General features: G+C 47.6%; 1 protein-coding gene across 1 annotated transcript in view; it reads left to right on the forward strand.

Moving 5' to 3' along the window:
- Window positions 1–17,516, forward strand: part of Hira (histone cell cycle regulator-like protein) — a 257,277-nt gene that overhangs the window by 43,102 nt on the left and 196,659 nt on the right. Inside the window, exons 3-4 of the mRNA XM_068358689.1 lie at window positions 3,606–3,741; window positions 8,775–8,948. Of these exons, the coding sequence (XP_068214790.1) occupies window positions 3,606–3,741; window positions 8,775–8,948 (310 nt within the window). The remainder of the gene's footprint in view (window positions 1–3,605; window positions 3,742–8,774; window positions 8,949–17,516) is intronic.

A 17,516-nucleotide genomic window follows, 5' to 3' on the forward strand; every position in this document is an offset into this window, starting at 1 on the left:
AATATATAAATTAAACGACCCTCCCTTCCTCCCCAATAGAGACGCAGTGGGATGAGAAGAAATTGAGTCTTTGTTTACATCGAGAGTGGTATCTGGCCGACAGTTGGCGCTGGTGGGCACACCCGCAACCTGTATAGCGATCGCTGGCGAGTTTTTACTGTTTTTTGTCTGTCGAGCAACAGAGTTGCAGCTATTATATATTCACCGGGTAAGTATATTCAAAAATTTATTTTATAATTAAAATATCATGTCTCCTAAGAAAGTAGTTCGAGGTAAGTATTTTGTGTTGGAACAAATCACAAATTTTAAGTAATTTGTATTTTTCCTAACAATACTTACCTCGAACTACTTTCGGGTAATGGCCCGCCCATCCTACCCCGAGTGCCTTGCTGGACTTCATAGATACCTAAGCTATCAAGAACTTACTGGAGATCGAGACCTGAGCAAGCATGCTCTCTGACCTGGGGGATAGCCTCAGGGCATGTTCCACTCCACCTGAGGTTACCCCTCATAGAAAACGGGACTAGGGTAAACTACGCAAAACTCTGGTCGGTTGGGAGGAGATCCCAGATACTCCTAAGAAAGTAGTTCGAGGTAAGTATTGTTAGGAAAAATACAATTTTCAATATTTAACTTAGCCGGTGATTATATAGCTGCAACTCTGTTGCCCGACAGACAACTCTACGGTAAAAACTCGCCAGCGATCGCTACACAGGTTGCGGGTGTGCCCAACAGCGCCATCTGTCGTCCAGATACCCAGTACTCAATGTAAACAAAGACTCAATTTTCTCTCTGTCGAGCTATCGACAAGACGTACTTACTCGCTGTTGCTAAACTGGAGTTTTTTCACAACTAATTGGTGAAGTACTTTATTCTAGTTTTGAGCTTTCGCTGTGCAGGGTTTCTCTTCACACAAATCCTTGAACTCTTTTTGATAACGGATTCTTTGTTGATGACTTTTTGATAGTTTTTTGAATTTCCCTTTGACCAATTCAAAATGGCTGACCCTTCTCAAGTCCCCAAATTTAGGAAGTGCAATGCTAGGGACTGTTCAAGGCGTCTTCCGAAGGCTTCTATCGACCCTCACACTGTTTGTTCCAATTGTCGGGATAAAACCTGTCAATTGGAAGATCGGTGTGAAGAGTGCGTTGGGCTTTCGGAATTTGATTTTATCGAATTTCTAAAGTATACACGTAGGCTAGAGAGAGATAGAGTTAGGAGAAGTTCTTCTCGTTCTATTGATATATCCTCTCCTCATGCCCCACAACCTATTCCTTCCCCTGTAGTGGTTGCTCCTAACCCCCCTCCTGGCACTCAGGAACCTTCGATGGCTGATATGATGCGTGCCATCCAGGCTCTGGGTGAGAGAGTTGAGTCCCTTGCTAGTGACCGTAATCAGCTCATGGCGGATGTGAAGGAGCTTAGGTGCAAAAGTGCAGTGGGAAGTGCTAAAGTGCCGAGTGATAGTGTTGTGGATAGTGTTGCGCTTGAGGGTTCGTCTGTTCGTGCCTGTCGTCCTCCTAGTCCGGGACCTCTTGCAAGCTCCCAAGTCCAGGGGAGAAGCAATGTCGTACGACAAATGGGTTCGAGAGGCTTTAATCAGCGAACAGACGTTCCCTCCGTGGTATCGGGCGTAAATTACTTAAAATTTGTGATATTTCTGAAAAATTATGTTGATGCAAAAGTACAAACTATTGTTTAACAGGCTTCAGTCTCAATATTTCATTGGTAATGGGGTCAGGTGAGAGATGTTGTCACTATTGTTAATTTTTCTCATAAAGCCAATAGGAGTAATATTTTGGTTCTCTGTTTTTTTATTGATTTCACTGTTTGTTTTATATTTGTAGCATAGTTTTCTCCACCACCATGTAGGAGAGCCCCAAGTTCCAAGTGTGTTCATGTCTGAAATCTCTTTCTTTTTTCATAATCTCCTTAATGGCATATGGTCATGATATAAGAACTACTATAGATTGAAAAAATCTGTTGATTTTCCATGTGATCAGAAGGTAATGGATCTAATTAATCAGATACAGATGTCATTACCTTGGCTAAAGAATGAAAATCCCCAAAGGGGCCCCGCCCTGATCTTAACTTGCTCCTGATCGTCCATCTTGTATGCTGTACAGCATCATTGACAATTTGAGAATCATGGCAGGTTTCTTTAGCCATTAGCATCCCATAGTGATTAGAATCTTGGCGCATGATCAGGAATATCATTAAGGCAAGATGTGTTGTCAATTATATCACTACAACTATTGAAAGTTCACAACTATAGTGTGTTTATGACACAACTAATATATTTCTTCAGGTTTTTCAAAGAACCTCACCTCCTCTTCTCCCTTTTGGTTTGTTAAATCAATCCTCCTTTGCCTTGTGGGTTCGTCTAGGACACAAAAAGAATTTCTGTACTCTTACCCTTAGTGTTGAAGCCTTTTATTTTTTTGGCATTTTATCCAGGGTAATGACAGGGATTGCCTTGGACCATGGAAAATCAAAGGCTTTCAAAATGGTGTGCCCTGACCTCCATCACCCCTCGAAATTATACAGGAAGAGAAGAATTATTGAGGTTCTATTTTAACAGGCTCTGAACTTTACTTTGTTAGTTACGCATTTTGGCATCATCTTTATCAGTTCTCATATTAAAAAATATAGGAGTCAGGATCTGTCAATCCATTGAACACAGGAGTTTCTTAAGAGATGAAAGGAACTGCTTAGGAAAATTGCTTGGTTTGGGAACTGTGCCCAAAATATAATCTCCAGGCCATTACTCTTTATCTTGGCATTAATATATGAAGTTCTGGTCTCTTAGATAACTATTAAAACATGAAATCTATAGGCTTCTTTGTATTTTTAACCACTAACTCAAGCTTTCTTGTAGTGTTTAGTGCTGATAATTTTATCTTTATTAATTTTTTCCTATGAAGAGGATGGTCACGGTTTAGGTTAGTTGTTACCTAACAGGACTGGTTGACTTAGTCTCCCTGGCCTTTATGCATCAGTTTTGAGGTCATGTCCTACAGGGTTGAACAGTGGTTAATGATTTTTTTTTATCTTGGTTTTTGAAGAATCCCAGCCAGTATAAAATGGGAACACATTTGTTTGGTAGGTTACATTCTCATAATTTCAGAATCGATTATAATGATTTCTTACTTATAAATCTTCCATGTACGTGAGCTGTTTACCACTAGACCTAGCATTTTACATCCCAGTTATGATTTTTTTTCTTTTGTATATACATTTATGATCATATTGTAGGAGAAGGCTATAAATCTTATCTAAAGTTACCAATACAGTATAACCTTATTGGAAATTTAATGTAGAAGTATGATTATATTGAAACAACAGTACTGTGTATAAGTTGCTCAAATGGATATTGTTTTGGTTCGAAGAGTTCTGTTTATTTTCTGTCCAATTCATATATTTTATAGTCTTATGTTTAATATCTTATTTTTTATTGTATATGATATTGTTTACATTCATTTAACCTCATGCTCTGAAAATAGCGTTGACTGTTGCATAACTCCAGTGAAAGTTATTGCCATGATTTTTTCTTCTATTAAGATACCTTATAATTTCTGAATATTTGATTTTATCTTTCGTGTTAGGTGCCTCGTTTGTTGTGCCAACTAGATCAACATCTTGGATGTGTGAATTGCGTACGATGGTCTCACGCGGGGCGTTTCTTGGCTTCAGCTGGTGATGACAAAGTTATAATAATATGGCAACAGAGTAGACTTGGAGGTAATTAACCATTTGCTTTCATCTTGTTTTTAAGAGTTTTCTGTGGGATAAATACAGGTGTTGGCAGAACTTTTGAGTTTGGCTGGGGCAAGTATACATCATGTTTGTGGCAGAAGTTTATATTGTTCTTTCAGAAATACAAATCATGTTAATATATGTATTCCTTAAGCTGCTAATATTATGGAAAATATACAGCACAAAATTGCTCCTAAGCTGAAGGCCATAGTCCAGCCCATTAATCATCATATAAAGCTTATTAAAAAAAGGGAAGGGTGAACAGTTTTTTATACCATACTTAACTCCAAATTAAACCACATCAACTGCATAAAGGGGGAAATGTAGGAATTGCGTCAAAGGAGAGAAAGTTTAATTTTACACATGGCTAGTCAAGTGGAAGACACCATTTCCAAAATTACTGCCCTGTTTTATCTTATCTAATTAATGTTAGGTTTATTTTCTTGTGTTTTTATGGTCAGCATGGAGGAGTTACTTCTGATTATTGAATTGGTAGCCAGAAGAATTTCTTTATGTCTCAAATACTTTTATTTTAAAAACAAAACCTTTCAAGACTTACAGGTGTTGTCCTGAAAGAGAAGGAAAGAAAAGGCATTACAAGAATAGCGTGTTATTCCGTAATAGGAATACAAACGTTTAGCTATTTATTAGGGGTTATTACTTTTAGCCAAGCTGAAAGGACAAGCCATTAAAATTTAACGAGGGTTAACTACCTATTCCACTAGTTAGGGGGGTTTAGCTTGCTACCACTCCCGCTCACACACCGACGATTTAGCTCACTTTGCCTTTGGCATGGATGGTGTATGGTCGTTCGTTCTTCATCCTTCATCTCTTTGGACTGCCATTCAATGCTTTGTTTGTGCTTTTTCTTTCACTATTGTATGTGTGTGTTGACTTCTGCGACCATGCGTACTTGCCCTGGACTCGAAGGTCGGCCCTTCGGAACCTTAATGTTGGCCGACACCGATCACCACACCCTTTATCCCGCCTGCAGATGTCAACGTTGTGATAGTGGTAACAGGTGTAGTGAGCGTCGCGAGTGGTCTGCCTCTCAGTGGGAAAGGTTTGGGCGATGGCAGAAGATGAATTCAAAGCGGGATATTTCTCCTTCGAAGGTTTCCTCGAAAGGGAAAAACCCAAGACCTCTTCTACCGATTCCCGACCTCCCTCCGAAGCTCCTACTTGTTCGGTCTCTCTCTGAAGATCATCGAGTAGTACTGTAGACACTTTAATTTACGGCCAACCTGGGTCCTCGAGAGATGGCGTTGCCTCCCCCTAGCAAAGCGGCCCCACCTCTCCCCCCGGGTGAGGCCTTGTCTCTATCTCCTTTTGTACAGGTCTGGTCGTCCTAGGGGCTTCTGGGTCCGCCCTGCAAGGACTCTTTGCTGCGCCTTATCATCAGTGGTGCTAGTGCGCAGCAGTCGTCGACTTCGGAGGTAGATCATCTGTCGTGTGTCAACGTGGAAGTGTCTGAGGCATCTTCTGTGGCCGCTGCCGACGCCCCTGCACATTCAGACTACCCAACTGTTGCTGCCGACTCTGTTTCCCCCGTTCCAGCTCATCCTTCGAGGGGGAACTTAGTCGTTCTTTGGTCTCTTCTGCGAGTGTTTCTCCTCCTCATGGGAGTTCACTCATAGAGACTCCTCTGTGGAGGACTGCTGCTTCTAAAGGTCAGCCTGCTGAACCACTGGCCCCCAGAGGGCGTCTTCGATGCAGAGCTCGCCCTCCGCTTCGCCTCAGAGGTGGCCCTTCACCATCGGTGAAAAGGCGCCTCTTCGGCTCTTCAGCCTCATCCTCGCAATCGTATCCCCCAGAGGAGCCTCCGCTTCAGTCGTCTTCTGGCCCTTGACCTTTGCCTGTTCCTGGACTTTATCCTGGCGATGCTGCAGCTAGTCGTTGGACATCGGTCATGGACTTGGATCGTTCGCAATCCCTGTCGGTGGATGTTCGCCCTTCCAAAGGGCACATCCCGGTTCCAGTTCGATATTCACGCTGACTTGCCTTTGCTGTTCCTGTCACTGATTCTTCATCTGCCTGTTCGAGCTGCACCCTCTAAGAGTTTTGCTGCTCGCCAGTGCCTACAGTGCACCAGCGCTCACCAGCACATCAATGCTTTCCAGTGCGTCATCGCTTGCCAGCGCTTCATCGCCCTTCGGTGCCTCAGCACTTGCCAGCGCATCTTCGCTCGCCAACTTGTCAGCATGCCCCTGCGCAGCTGTGCTCTCCTACACGTCAGTGCACTCATGCGCAGCGCCATTCTCCTGTGCACCAGGGCTCTCCTACACGCTAGCACTATTCTGCGCTTCAACACTTTCTGGCACATCGACCTTCAACTTGAGCTAGAACTCTTGAATGAGAAACAGAGTGTGTGGCCAAGAGAATCACCTCTATGTGCTGGAACTCTTTCTTCCAAGGGAGAATCTCTCCAACCTCTGGTCAACAATCTTCTTACTTGCAGGGAGAGTCGCCGACTACACCAGTAGATGTTGATCGTCCCTTTTCTATCCCCGGAAAAGACTTTCTTCACCCGTTGGTCTCCCCTTTGGCGGATCTTTCCAGCGAAGAGAGGGATTCATCCACTCCCCTGCCGAGGAAGTAGTTCCTCCATCAGCCACTGTGCAGCAATCTTTCTGCTTGCTAGGAGGATTGCCGACTGCGGTAGCAAATGGTGGTCGCCTTTCCCATCCGCGAGAGAATCTTCCTTTTCCTGGTTGGCCTCCCCTCCGGGGGATTCCTTAAACGGGAATTGGGTTCACCCATTCCTCGCCATTGCTCTTCAAAGCTGGCCCCATCATCAGCAGTCTTGTCTCGTAAGTAGACTCTACTCGCCTACTGACGTAGATCCTGATAGATCCTAAGGGAATTGGATTCATCTTCGGGAACAGGCCATCAAACTCGTCTTGCCCAGCAGACTTGTCTCGTAAGCAAGATTCGTCGTATCCAGCAGACTCTTCACACCAGCAAGATTAGTCATGCCCAGCAGACTCGTTACGCCCAGTTGACTCATTTGCAACTCCCTACAGAGATCCTGAGAGAAACCCCTCAGCAACTCTTAACAGCCACATGTGAACATCTTTCACAAAGCATTATCTTTGCTGCAACTTCATGCCTGGAGACTATCCAGCTCCTCTTCTCTCAGAGATTCTTCCGCAACAGGTTGCAAAGAGGATGTCTGGACACCTGTGTTGATCTTCAGCTTCAGCCATCCAGGCTAAGTGGACTGTAAGTTGGTATCATGTAAGGAGTATCCCTGTCCTCGCTGCCACTATTATTATTATTATTATTATTACTCGCTAAGCTACAACCCTAGTTGGAATAGCAGGATGCTATAAGCCTAGGGGCCCCAACAGGGAAAACAGCCCAATGAAAATTAAAATATTTCAAGGACAGTAACAACATTAGAATAAATATTTCTTATATAGATTATAAAAACTTAGCAAAACAAGAGGAAGAGAAATTAGATAGAATAGTGTGCCCGAGTGTACCCTCAAGCAAGAGAACTCTAACCCAAGACAGTGGAAGACCATGGTACAGAGGCTATGGCACCACCCAAGACTAGAGAACAACGGTTTGATTTTGGAGTGTCCTTCTCGTAGAAGAGCTTTTTACCACAGCTAAAGAGTCTCTTCTACCCTTACCAAGATGAAAGTAGCCACTGAACAATTACAGTGCAGTATTTAACCCGTTAAGGGAGTTCCTCAGTTACCTTCAGGACGATGGGCCAGATAATGCCCTACCTCGTTTCTGGCAGCTCGGATTTCAGAATCCGAACCCTTTGGTCTGGGAGTCCTTCGCAGCATGACCAATGATCCAGATCAGTGGTTACTATGCCAAAGACAAACTGTAGGCCCTACCTCAAGGAAACTACAAGAACTCATGCTGTGTCAGCACTTCCTCAGCTAGAGGAAAGTCAAGAGAATGATCACATGTTCTCGACGCTGATTCGCAAGGTCATGGACCAAGCATCGAATCCATATCTTTCTCCTCATAGAAGAGACGGAGAGCTTACAATGGTGGTTGGCATGTAGAAGCGTCAAATGACCTTCACCGCCCACTTCCTGCAAGACGTAACCCACAGGAACATGGAAACATTCTCCATGGATCCTGTGATGGTTATATGATAAATGGTTCTAATACCTCAGGCTCCTTGATGGATAAGTAGCCGATGAGGGAGGGTAGAGTTTAACCATGGTTAAGTCTGGGATGAACGACAGAGAATGACTGGCTCTTTCTTTCATCTTCCACCCTGTGGAGTAACATCAACTGCTGTACTCTACAAAGCTGACCTCCACTGTCTGCAGGTAAAACTATTTCTCTTGTGTAACCTGGTGTTGATAGAAACTTGTTACGTCCCCATATCATCTGGTGGGATTGAGGAACGTCCATGGTACCCTTGGCAGAGTCCAATGACTTAGAGCACTCTTACCTGGATCAGTCACAGTGCTAGTATCACAAGCACACAGCTTGCGGACCATGTATTGCACAGTTTTAGTGAGGTGTAGGGTTTCCACAAATTATGTGCAAAACTCATAAAGGGGAAAACCCCAAGTCAAACCCAAAAAGCCAGTTGTCATGAACTTTCAACCTCCTAAAGGGTAAGTCATCCCCTATGAATAGTGTTAGTTTGTATTAGTGATGGAACAAATTACAAATTGGAAGTAATTTATATTTTTCCTAACGATACAAACCTATAGCTATTTATACAAATTGGGCCCAAAGCACCAGTCCCCCTCGAAGTCCTACCTCCAAGCAAAGTGGGCTGACAGCCCAGGTATGCAAGTGAGCAAGGTATTTACTACCTCCCCCCCCCCCAGCTAGCGATTGGGTGGTTAACCCTCGCTGAAAGTCTAATGGCTCGTCTTTCAGCTTCGCCGAAAGTAATATCCTCTATAAATAGCTACAGGTTTGTATCTTTAGGAAGAATATAAATTACTTCCAAATTTGCTATTTTTACTGTAGTAGAGCATATTTGATGTCTCCTAACAAGTCTGATAGTAAAGTTGATCTTGTCTTTTCAGGTGGTGCAGTGTTTGGCTCAAATGTTGTAAATGTTGAATCGTGGCGTAGTGTAACAACTCTTAGGGGTCATAATGGAGATATTTTAGATGTTGCCTGGTCTCCGGGAGATGTTTGGCTTGCGTCAGCTTCAGTTGACAATAATGTTATTATATGGAATACTGCAAAGTGGCCTGGTAAGTTGTTTTGATTTTGTAAAATTACTCTTTACTCCTTTTTATGTGTATTTTATGGTATTGTATTTAACAAAACAAATTTAGGCAATGAATAACGAGTAAATCTAAACCCCCATCCAGATGCTGTTAATCAACATAATATTGCCTACAGTATTGGATTTTGCTTTAATCACTTAATTTAAAGCCTTTTTAATTTGTTCCTACTAATGAAGGAATAAGGCAGGATGTCTCTAAAGAGCTGGGCTCAAGTTGTGTCACAAAACGGCTTTTGAAGCAAAGCAAAAAATCTATTTTTGGGTGAGGTGGCCATGTCGTCCTGATGGAAGGTTCCTATTGGTAGCTTTCTAAGGGATATTTGGCTACAGTGATATTCCCAGAAAATTGACCTTTAGGTCTCCAGAATTCCTTAAAATTTCTCTTAAGGATATTGCATAAAATCAGGGGACGTGTTTCTTGATACGACACATAGCAATCTTCACCCCGAATAGCGTTTTCACTTCGAGGGGGAAAGTGGCTAAACTAAAGGGGAGCTGTTATCAAGGTTACCCTTCCTCCCATACTATTACATGGCTCCAAGATGGCGATCATTCCTTGTAGCATTGAGCATGGTGCTACAGACATAGTAGTTTTGGAAGGGATCTTGCCTACGCCTTTTTCTTATACTGAAAAAGGAGGGTGGGTCCTTCAGGACGACATGGCCATCTCACCCAAAAATAGATTTGTTCCGTAACCATACAAACCTTAGCTATTTACACCCAATGTAAATAGCTAAGGTTTGTATGGTTAGGAAAAATACAAATTATCTTCGAATTTGTCATTTCTTCCGTAACCGAAATACAAACCACGCTATTTACATTGGGTGTAAATAGCTAAGGTTTGTATGGTTAGGAAAAATACAAATTATCTTCGAATTTGTCATTTTTCGCTTCGCTTCAAAATCGGTTTGTTCCGTAACCGAAATACAAACCACGCTATTTGCATAGGGTTTACTTTCGGCGTAGCTGAAATGACGAGCCATTAGAATTTTAACGTGGGTGTATTACCCCCGTGCTAGTTAGCAAGGGGGTAGGGGAGGGGTAGCTAGCTACCCCCCCTCACACACTGGTGAACTGATTCACTTCACTTTTGGCTCGGACAATGAACAGACGTCTCTGTCCCGTCCTCGCATGGCAGCCATTAATGTTTTGTCTTACAGTCAGTACTTTATTACTTACTTTTCTTATACTTAACATATATGTAAACATTCTTATGTTTATGTATATATTTGAGTATAGAAATACAGTAAGTTTCCTTTTCAGTGTTTGTGCTGTGTGTGTGCGTAGGAAGTTCACTCATTGTACGACAACATCTCCGTGTGGTCCCAGGCCCACATGGTGGCATTTCATGGGTCGCGATCTCTCCCTTGGTCCTTCGATCTCCCTTCGGCGGGCGCCGTGGCGAATCGTCATCGCTGGACTTTATTTATTAATCTGTTTCTCCGCTGTTCCTCCTTCCCTATGGGGAACTTGGTCTATCAGCGTAGGGAACATGGGAGTTTAGTTGACTACGGTCTCTCTCTCTCCTTGAGGTCGTTCACCCTTTTATTTCTACTACGTATTACGGTAGCTTCCTTCCCGTTGCGGGATGAGTTGCTACTTTGTTTATTTTGTCTCAATTATTTTTAATCAAATCTAATTGTATTTGTTAACTTTTCAGCTTCTGTGTAGAACGCTTGCCTTCGGGGTTCATTCGTTCTCACTATTAGTGAACATTCTTAGATGAATTACATAATTATAATTGTTATAATTCTGTTTTGTTACAGTTCTCCGCCTTCCCCCCCTTCCCGTGAGTGTCAGTGGGGGAGGAGGGCGCATTCCTGGTTTATAATTCTTATGTTCTTTTCCCTCAGGGCTTCCTCTTCGGAGTTCCCCCAGGGGGATTAATGTTAACTAATTGTTTTATTTTCACAGTTAACTATCTAGTTTTTCGTTTGCCTATTGCGCCAACGAAGCAGAGCTGTCTTGTTGGGGCCTGGGGAGTCTGCTGTTGCCGCCTCCTCTACGACTTCGTCATGGGCGTGTTCCCTTCTCTTAGAAGTTCTCCCGTGACAACTGTCAGCTCCTTAGTTCATATAGAACGCTCAGGAGGTTCGCCTCCTTGGGTGGGTACTTCCCTTCCGAGGGAGGTTCCCTTCCCAGGTATGAGTTTTTTCCCCTTTAGGGCGGTTCCTTCTCCTACGTTAATTTTTTTCTGGTCCTTGGGCGGTTATGCTCTTGGTGCTGAGCGACCGCTTTTGTAACCATGCTCAAGGGGCTGAGCGGTTGCAAGGCCGGACCATGGAGTTCGTGCGATTATGCTCGGTGCTGAGTGGTCACACTTGCAGCTACGCTCAAGGGGCTGAGCAGCTGCAGGAGCTCCTCTTCGGAGGGTTGCTCTTTATGGTCAGCTTGCTGATCTAACGGCCCTAGGGGCGCCTTCATCAGTTCTTCCTGTCTCTTCTACGAAGTGTTCACCTCTCTCGTTCGCGAGAGAGGACTCTCATAGAGACTCCTCTTCGGAGGACTCACCTGCTGTTGTTGCTGAAGGCTCAGTTTTCCCCTCCGAACATCCGTCGAGGGGGCAGCTGAGTCCAACGGTCTCTCCTGCGAGTGTCTCCCCCCCTCGGGGGAGTTCACTAACAGAGACTCCTCTTCGGAGGACTGATGATGATGCTCCTGTCCGTGGTCGTCTTCATCTTCAGCCGCAGAGGATCCTCCTCGATGAGAACAGACCGTTGCAGCTGCTTCGCTACTCCTGTCGACAGTTCGTTCGCGATCTCCGACACCTGCCAGATCTTCTTGTCTTCCTTCTTCGTTCCTGGACGCAGAAGCGCAGTGGGCGCCACTCCACCCCATTTTCCAAATGGGCACCGGTCCCTTCGGGGCAAAGGGCTTATCTCACAATGTGAGTAAGTCCCTTTTGTGCCAGGTTTTTACCTGTGCAACTTCGTTCTTCTGCGCGCTCGCGCGCAGTAGTTCGCAAATGCTCTCCTGCTGTGGACCAGACTTCTGCTGAATCAACACTCCAGCGACCTCCTGTAGCTGAGTCTCGCCGTAGATCTCCTGATCGCCAACTCTTCTGAGACCTTCTGTGCGGCTACGCGCCATGTGCACCAACTGTCTCCTTTATGCCCACGATCGCCTGCTCGCCGGCGCACATCTGATCGCCCTTTTCTGATGTGCGCAATGCGCGCCAACGTTCGCCCTCGCGCCCACGATCTCCGGATCTGGGCGCAAGCAGGGAGATTATTTCTTCACTGAACTCCACGTTCACCTGCTCACCAGCGCCCATCTGCGCCCCCCTTTCCTGATGTGCGCAATACGCGCCAACGTTCACCCACGCGCCCATGATCTTCGGATCTGGGCGCAGGCAAGGAGTTTATTCCTTCGCCTCCTCGCCTACGATCCCTCTGGTTCTGCACCCTCGCCGATATTGTCTGGCCGCGCATATCTTCTGGCCACGCAACTACGCTCCTACGATCTCCTGGTTCCTGCCTCGTTGCGCGCAGTTCAAGAAGTTCCTATGCTAGCGCACAGGCGCTTACAGGTTCTTTTGGACTCGCAGCGCCCTTCTGAAGTTTCGCGCCAAGCGTGCCTACGCGCGGTTCCAGTTCTAGCGCGCCAACACGCTAGCTCGCTTCCACTTCACACCGCGCTGCCCAGGAGACACCTAAGCTAGCGCACGGGCGCTCACAGGCATCCCTGGGCTCTCCAACGCGCCCGTGTGATTCTTCTCCTGCGCGCAAGCGTTTTCAACACGCCAACTCTTCAATTGTCGTAGGTTTCCTACGCGCCCACGCGTTAACTCTCATGTACGCGATCGGTCGCTACGCGCCACCGCTCGCCAACGCGCCATCGCTTGCCAACGCGCCTTTGCCCGCCTACGAGCCATCACTCGCCAAGACGCGCCATCGCTCGCTTACCCGCCTGCGCTCGCCCTTACGACTGCGCGCCCACACGCGCAGCCGCGAACCAGCGGTTTTCCATCGCGCAAGTGCCAGCGCGATTCCTGCCAGTGAGCCATCGCTCTCCAACGCGCCATCGTTTGCCTACGCATCATCGGTCTCCCGACCACCAGCGCTCGCCCTTACAACCTCGCTCGCCCTCACCTGCTCGCCCTCACCTGCGCGCCGGCGCGCACACCCACTTTCACCCGCGCGCGAACCAACGATTTACCACCGCGCGAGCGCCAGGGCAATTTCGACCGCGATTCCCGTCGGGTTTCCGCAACACGGGCAACCTGGTGAGTCTTCTGGAGTGCGTACTTCCAGATCACGATCTTCACCCCGTAAACGCAGAGCTTGGCACGTGCATGAGCAGGAAGAATCTTCAGAGAGGTCTGGGCAACATTCTTCTCCTTTTCAGGCAGGCCCCATCATCTCTACTCCTCAGGATCGTTCGATTCCCTTCCCCCCAGCGGGAGTCGCTGACACTGCGTCTGTCAGCCGTCAGCAGAGGAGGTACTTCGAGATCATGGGGAAACCTGGTTTAGCCCTTCCTCTCCACCATTCCGTGGAAGGGGCTTACCAGGGAGTTTTTTTCTCGAGAAATTCTCCGCCCGGCAGGTGACTTTCTCGTCTTCGGAGATCTTAAGCCAGGAGAAAGCCGCAAAGTGTGCCATGCGGGCCACTTCGTGGCTGGTCGTCTGGCTTGGATCTCTGGGCATCCTGTTGCGATCCGAGAATTTGTCCAAGGAGAGCTCCAGGAAGGTCATGGAAACTTTCCTCCTCTCGGGCACGACCACCATCGTTTCCCGGCTCACCAAGTTTCGAACTTGTGGGCAAACTCGATGTTGAAGCATTGAGATGCAGTGACCGAGAGGTTCCTCTCGGAAGTCCCAACCATGGATGTCAGCAAGCTCAGACACTCTTCCACCCTTGGAAAGACCTTGTTTTGAGCCCAAGGACGGGGAACGGACAGCTGAGAGGTGGAGAAAGTCGAATCACGATTCGCTCCACCAAAGGCGTTTACATCGAGACCCTACAAGCCTCCAGCGCCTCAACAACAACAGCCTCGTCAGCCTAGGACATCGGAACCGGCCCCGGCAGCTAAGACAAGGTGTCTAAACAGCAGCCCCCTCCTGTCAGAGACAAGAAGGTCAGGAAGTCCTGGGGAGGCAATAATCCTGAGGGAGCGGCCGAGGCCGCAAACGCTAGGATTGGCAACCCCCCTGCATGGTCCCCAGTAGGGGGATGCCTAAGGTTGCGCGCTCAGGTGGCAACAACTCGAGGCCGATTCCTGCACGATCTCCGTGATCAGCCAAGGATATCGTGTCCCGTTCTTTACATCTCTACCTCCACTGACAGCGAATCCAGCGTCGCTGAGCTCCTATGCCATGGGTTCGGCAAAGGGGCTAGCCCTTCGGGCAGAAATCGAGACCATGCTCTAGAAGTATGCTCTCCAAAAGGTCATCGACGGCTCCCCCCCACGGCTTCTTCAGTCGACTCTTTCTTGTAAGAAAGCATCGGAAGGCTGGAAACCTGTCTCGACCTCTCAGCCCTGAACAAGTTTGTCGGACAAACTTCCTTCAGCGTGGAACAGCAGAGTCAATCAGGCTTGTAGTGAGACCACAAGACTTCATGTGCACACTGGATCTGAAGGACGAGTACTTCCAGATCCCACTCCATCCGTCTTCCAGGAAGTACTGGAAATTCAGCCTAGACAACAAGTTATACCAGTTCAAGGTGCTGTGTTTCGATCTCTCCACAGCACCGCAGGTGTCTACCAGAATGTTCACCCTGTTATCTTCATGGCCACACAGGAGCGGCATCCGTCTCCTTCGCTTTCTGGATGACTGGCTAACCCAGGCAGTCTCGGAATCGACCCTTCTTCGACACCGAGACGAGCTTCTGGGACTTTGCCAAGATCTAGGGATCATGGTAATTCTCGAGAAGTCTTCTCTGCTTCCATCTCAACAACTGGTATATCTAGGCATGATATTAGACTCCATTCTCCAAGCCTTCCCATCAGATGACAGGATAGCAAGGCTGAGGAGAGTCGCAGAACCTTTCCTCAGACGAGAGCTTCCAGCCCAACCTTGGTTACGCCTCCTAGGTTAACTTTCCTCCTTGGCCAGGCTAGTTCCAACGGCCGCCTCAGGATGAGATCCCTGCATCGGCGGCCTAAGTCCCGGTGGAATCAAGACAACGATTCCCCGGACATTCTGGTCCCTTTTGGGACCTGCGGAACGAATGGACCTGCAGTGGTAGTTGACCTACAGGAACCTTTGCAAGGGAATGGATCTTCTCGTCCTTCCCCCGCATTTGATGCTCTTCTCGGACTCATCGAAACGGGGTGGGGGGGGGGGTGGGGGGGGGGGCACGTTCTGAATCAGGCCTGTGGTCAGAACCAGAAGGGTACCTCCATATCAATCTGCTAGGAATGAAAGCCCGTAGTCTGGCCCTTCAACACTTCCAACAGACCCTGGCGAGTCACTCCGTGAACGACAACTTTCTCATCTTGCAGTAGAGATACTGGGGGGGGGGGCACATTCTGAATCAGGCCTGTGGTCAGAACCAGAAGGGTACCTCCATATCAATCTGCTAGGAATGAAAGCCCGTAGTCTGGCCCTTCAACACTTCCAACAGACCCTGGCGAGTCACTCCGTGAACGACAACTTTCTCATCTTGCAGTAGAGATACTGAGATGAACCGAAGTCCATTCAATACCCTATCGGCTCGCTTCATTCCGGACAAAGGAATGTGCTCTCCGACAGTCTAAGCAGGGCCTCACAGATAGAGAGTACCGAGTGGTCTTCTGCCCCCCCTGGTAGCCAACAAGTCCTGACCTTGTGGACCTGTTTGCGACAGCCTTGAATTTTCAAGCTGCCGCTGTACAACTCCCAGTCCTAGACCCCAAGGAACTCTGGCAAGATGCCTTCCTACACGGTGGGACAACATCGACGTCTACGTCTTCCCACCGTTCTGTCTGTTGAGAAGGGGGCTCAACAAGACCAGACTATCGGTCAACCTGTCGATGACTCTGATAGCTCCGCTTCGGCGTCATGCAAAGTGGTTCCCAGATCTTCTGCATCTCCTGACGGAACTCCTGAGAGAGCTTCCCCCACGACACGAGCTACTCAAACAACCACACTGCAACAGCTACCACAAGCCGTAGCATCGCTTCGGCTTCACGTCTGGAGAGACCATCCAGCATCTCCTCACAGAGAGAGGCCTTCCGCAACAAGTTGCGGAGCGGATGTGTCGACACTTGCGAAAGTCATCCCCAGGGGTCTACCAGGCGAAGTGAAGAGTCTTCTGTGGTTGGTGTCGTGGGAGAGGTACCTCTCCCCTTGATGCCACTATTCCAGCATAGTGGAGTTATTGTATATCGGCGGGAGGAAATGCACCTTTCGCTCTCGGCGGTGGAAGCCTATCGCTCAGCCTTAAGCCTGGCCTTCAGGCTGAAAGGAATAGACATTTCCTCCTCGCTGGATCTTTCTTCGCTCATACGAAACTACGAACTTACCTGCCCCCAGTCGGAAGTGAGACCTCCTCCATGGAACATGGTTCGGGCTCTTAGGGCTCTTCAGAGATCTCCTTGCGAACCATTACGCCAGGCTTCTGATCGTCACCGGTCTTGGAAGACGGTGCTCCTGGTCGTTCTGGCCTCGGCCAACCATGTCAGCGAACTTCATGGTCTCTCCTACGACGTCGCCCATTCAAGAGGATAGGTGGAGGTAACGTTCAGGTTCGTCCCTGAGTTGGTTACTAGACTCAAAATCTGGGAGTCCTGGATCTTCGGTCGACTCCTTCAGGATTTCGAGTCTCCGTTCTGTAACAGATGACCCAGACCTTCTCCTACTATGCCCAGTAAGGAGTCGGAGGGGTTATCTTAAAGAACAGCTGCAGTTCGTCCTCACGTGTAAGCCCTGTTTGGGAGCACAGGGAGGACGGAGAGGAGGGTCATCAAGAATGCCTTTTCTGCCTGGTCTCAAAGGGTCATCCATCACGCCCTGAATCCAGATCCTCCTCCGTCACGTCGCCTTAGAGCACACGATGTCAGAGGCATCGCAACGTCCCTGGCCTTCAAGAGAAACTACTCTGTGACGCAGGTGCTACAAGCTGGAGTCTGGAAGCGTCTAACGACCTTCACAGCCCACTACCTGCAGGACGTGACCCACAGGAGCCTCGATACCTTTTCTATCGGCCCTGTGGTGGCTACACAACAGCTGGTCTAACCTCAGGCTCCTTAATGGACAGGTAGCAGAAGGTTGAGGGCATTGTTCTCCAGTTTTAGACTGCATGAATGAAAGAAGTATGTCTGGCCCTTACTTCTTTCTTCATCCTCCCCTCTCTTGGGGAAAGCAGCATCCTGGGTTCTCTGCATAGCTGATCTCAAACCTCTGCAGGTAAACCATGCTTCCTTGTGTTCCTAGAATTAAGTTAATACTGTCGCGTCCCCCATACCCTGATGAGGTGGTATTGGGAACGTCCTAGCCTAGAATTCCAGCTAAAGGACTTCAGTTCGACTTCCTAGGACAAGTCACACTTCTTCCCTCCACACACAAGCTTATGTAGGCCGCACGTTTTTTGCGTAGCAAGAAACTTGC

This window comes from Palaemon carinicauda, chromosome 35, assembly GCF_036898095.1.
Source record: "Palaemon carinicauda isolate YSFRI2023 chromosome 35, ASM3689809v2, whole genome shotgun sequence".
Taxonomy (NCBI): domain Eukaryota; kingdom Metazoa; phylum Arthropoda; class Malacostraca; order Decapoda; family Palaemonidae; genus Palaemon; species Palaemon carinicauda.